A 4,066-nucleotide genomic window follows, 5' to 3' on the forward strand; every position below is an offset into this window, starting at 1 on the left:
CACACACACATCCGTTGTGAAAGATCTGGACAGCCTAATCATCACACCACAAACACTGGAGATAACGACGGAAAAAAAAAGTCTTGTAAAATAACCCCACCCCCAAAACAATTATGTAAATTATGTTGATGCTATGCTGTTGCTGTTTACGACAATGACAATTATTCATCGTTACACACACACACACACACACTGATGTCTGTGCTCAATTAAGCAGTATGTTCGCCATTACATGTAGAAAACCCGACTTTGATTTCTATGGTTATTTTTTTTTTTGGGGGGGGGGGGTTGGGTTGAGGGAATTTATTATTGAGAATCTCCATCTTTCTGCGTTGAATCCTTCTCAGCCTAGGTGGCCCCTGACATGTTAAGTCAAAGTCCACCTCCTTGATGATCAATGGGGGGTGGTGGGTGGGTGTAAAAACATGTATATTAAGAAAGAACTTTTTAAAACCTCTAACCCCCCCCCCTCCCCTACTTAAAACAAGATTTGTTCCCATAAACATCATCTCAGACATTCAATGTGGGTGGTTGGTGGGAACTCTAGGGTGGTTTGCTCCTTCTTTCCTATCAAACATCTATTGCCCTTGTCTCCCTGACCATCAATAATCTATTTATAGAGGCACCAGCCATCCATGTCCAGGTGCAGTTTTAGCCGTCCTCATCTACCCTCCTTCTCTTCTATGTTTGTTTGTTTTACTCACTTGTAACAACTCCAATCTTCGCACTTATTATATGACCTAATAGTGTTGCAAGTGCCGTAAAACTCTTACTAAAAAAGCAAGAGACATTTAATTTTATAACAGGGATGTAAACAGATTTGGAAAAAAAAGCCGGAAAATATATGGCGCGCGCACACTGACTGAAATAAGAATACAGCGAGACTAAATTATATTTCCTTCTTTCCATTTATTACAACAAATAATCTCTATTTAGTATATTATATATAATATGTATTGTTTATAGCAGACTTTTGTTAAAAGCTGAGGCCCAAATGGCAAGTCAGCCGGAAAAACCGGAAAAAGCCGGAAGATTTACATCCCTGCTATAAGAAAGGTCCAGCAGGGGCACTAACTATACTGACCAGTCAGCTGGGGCACCGGGAATGTTACTGCCAGGGGAGGGAACCAGCACGGCATTGCGCTCCTCCGTCAGACACACCCACTGCTCAATGAGGGCGCGCTCCCGCTCCGAATCTGCCTCCGACTTGTCTGTGGGAATGGCGATGGACGAAGAAGGAATATTAATCGGTGTGGGAAATTGGATTAAAGTAAAGAACATTTGGTGCTGGTATGCTGAATTAATAAGAGATTGGATTAAGCAAGAAGTGGGGAGGGGGGTGGGCAGGAGGGAGCGAGAGAGGGAGAGAGAGAGGGAGAGAGAGAGGGGGCGGGGCGGAGGGAGGGAGAGAAAGAGATAGATAGAGAGAGCCAGAAAGAGAAAATGAAACAAAGAGAAAGATACAGGAGCAGACAAAAAAAGGAAGAGAAAAGACAGATATCAAGACAGAGAAAGAAAGAGAGAAAGAAATAAAGAGATACCTTAAAGACAGACAAAGGGAGAGACAAACAGACAGGTAGAAAAAGAGAGAAAGAAAGAAATGACTACTTCTGTAGTTCTGGACCTATTCACAGTCCTATGTCAGAAATTATCAAAGTTTGCCATCATTGAAGAACCATATGGGAAAGAACTATATAGGGTGTTCCCACACTCCCTTCAACCCACACAAAAGGGTTAAGCAAGCACTTCCATTCACTTGACGATGGAGATCAAGCAGGGTTAACTCTTCAACGGCGCCAGAGTTTCTCGCTGAATGCAAATTTTCGAAACTGACAGAATAATAATTGGCTGTGTCACACAACTCTTTTTATTTTTCAATAAAATGGGACAGCACACCAAAAGAAATACCTTTTCAATCTTTCTTAAACTAAAATTGGGCTGCCAGTCATAAATGTAATAATCTGCACGACATTAAGCACACTGTCATCTGTGGTGTAGTTGTTAGGAGCTTCACCATTGCACGCAGAAGACGTGAGTTTCATTCCCATGTGATGAGGCGTTATTATTTTTTTTTTTTGGAGTAATTCCGTCAGTCTGTTGGGATGCTGCATCCCTCTCAACCCAGGCTGAGCCTGAAGAAAGCAGGGTTGAAGCCTGCCCCCTGAATTAGGCCTATCTAAATCATATTGAAGTGGGCATGTTGTTGTTGTTGTTGTTGTTGTTATCGATCCAGCAACAGCTGGGCTCTCGCCCTTCTGTCCAATGCCATGTAGTGATAAGTGCAGGTCTGCTGCAGTTGCTGTAATGTTCCATAGAGTGTGTTGTCAATGTTAGGTCTCGGAGGGAGAAGGGTAGCTCTGATGTCATTTAGGGCTGTGCAGTGGAACAGGTGATGATCCGCAGTCTCATATGCATAGTCACACAAGGGACACATTGAGGGAAGTTCCGGGTGAAGTGGGCATAAAGCTTCTACAATTACATACAAAGTTGAACCTACTCTACTAGCCACCTGTCCAAGTCATAATTTACTTGTGCAAACAACCGCTCTCAACTTCCCCTCTTTGTGTCTTTAATACACTGTTAACAAAAATAAAGACACGATATGAAAGCACTCAGGTCGCGAGTCTGTCCGACAAAAAACTGCTCTGACTGACTGACTGACTGACCTTGCTTGTTGATGAGCTTCTGTATCTGTTCGTCCAGGTACTTCTTGCGTCGGGCCAGAGCTTTGGACCAGTGGTCCCGCAGCACAGTCAGGTCCTCCTCCTGGTACGAGTCCAGACCCTTCTGCAGCCGCGAGCGCACGCAGACGCAGCCAATGGCCAGCGAGCTGATGGACTCGCAGATGAGGGGCAGCGTGCCCGAGTTGGCCACCGGACGTACGCGGACGAGCACACGGCGGGAGTGACCCTGGTGGAGAGGGGAGGGAAAAATGGGAGGTTGGGTTATCATGGTATTGAAGAAGCTTGAGATATAAAAGTTTTTGTATCGCTATGATATAGAAAACGCTTGTGGTACAGAAGTTTTTTTTGTATCATTATGGTATGGAAGAAGCTTGTGATATAGAAAAAGTTTTAGTGCTTTTGTGGTATAGAAGAAAGTTTTAGTGCTTTTAGTTTCAGGGGTATAGAATGAATTTTAGTGTCTCTATGGTATAGAAGAAGTTTTTGTGTCTTTGTATAGAAGTTTATGTGTTTTCGTTTCATTGTGATATAGGACAAGTTTGTGGTATTGAAGAAGTCTTTATGACTTTGGGATATAGAAGAACATAATTTTGTCTTCGTGTCTTTGTTGTACGGAAGAAGTTTGTGGTATATAAAACAAAATTGTCGTTTTTGTGTCTTTGTGATGCATTAAAAGTCTTTGAGTCCTTCCTCCAATATAGAGGCATAGAAGAAAGTTTTTGTGTAAATTGTTTCAATACAAAGGAATAGAGACTCTTGCTTCATTAATTCATTCATTGGCACTGTGAAAGTGTATATTATCTGTTTGAATTAATTAAAATCATGAAAGTTTCTGTGTCACTGTTTCATGCACTAGTAGCCTACACATGAAGTATACCTACCATTGTTTGATAAACACATTACTGTCTATTTGGTTTTATATGTTAGCTCTTCCTCTCGTATGTAATAGACAAGAGTTTGAACCAGCTCTGGGTAATTTATCATATCCAGTGCATGTATCTCTGTCTTTCAGCTGGAATGTTCTATCTCATTCAGCTGCCCCCCAGGTTTGCCCACACAGGCAGGCAGGCAGGGTCGAAGCAGCCCTAAACGATCTGAATTATGTCGACGCTTCTGTAAATATTTACAATATTTTTTTGTATCTTCCGTTTAAAGCAAAGGGGAGCAAACTGTGAGAATTCATCCTGTGTGACAAATTTACGTGATCCTCAACAGCGCTACAAGAATTGCTTCATCAGCTCCAAAAGCATACAGAAGTAATAAAAATATAATTATGTGTCGATAAATTTTTCATTTTACGCTGTGTGTATGACCATAAATTTTCAATATTATGAGATAGAGAGAGCATGGGGGGAGAGGGGAGAGAGAGAGAGAGAGAGAGA

At 42.0% G+C, this 4,066-nt stretch overlaps 1 protein-coding gene across 1 annotated transcript in view; it reads right to left on the bottom strand.

The window, feature by feature from the left end:
* The window catches only part of LOC106013523 (kinesin-like protein KIF13A), a gene marked incomplete at its 3' end in the record, with an annotated part of 6,345 nt that extends 3,032 nt beyond the window's left edge, over nucleotides 1-3,313 (bottom strand). Inside the window, 2 exon segments of the mRNA XM_013089484.2 lie at nucleotides 1,091-1,211; nucleotides 2,667-3,313. Coding sequence (XP_012944938.1) covers nucleotides 1,091-1,211; nucleotides 2,667-2,952 — 407 coding nt within the window.
* Between the last annotated feature and the right edge of the window lie 753 nt (nucleotides 3,314-4,066).

This window comes from Aplysia californica, unplaced genomic scaffold, assembly GCF_000002075.1.
Source record: "Aplysia californica isolate F4 #8 unplaced genomic scaffold, AplCal3.0 scaffold00961, whole genome shotgun sequence".
NCBI lineage: Eukaryota > Metazoa > Mollusca > Gastropoda > Aplysiida > Aplysiidae > Aplysia > Aplysia californica.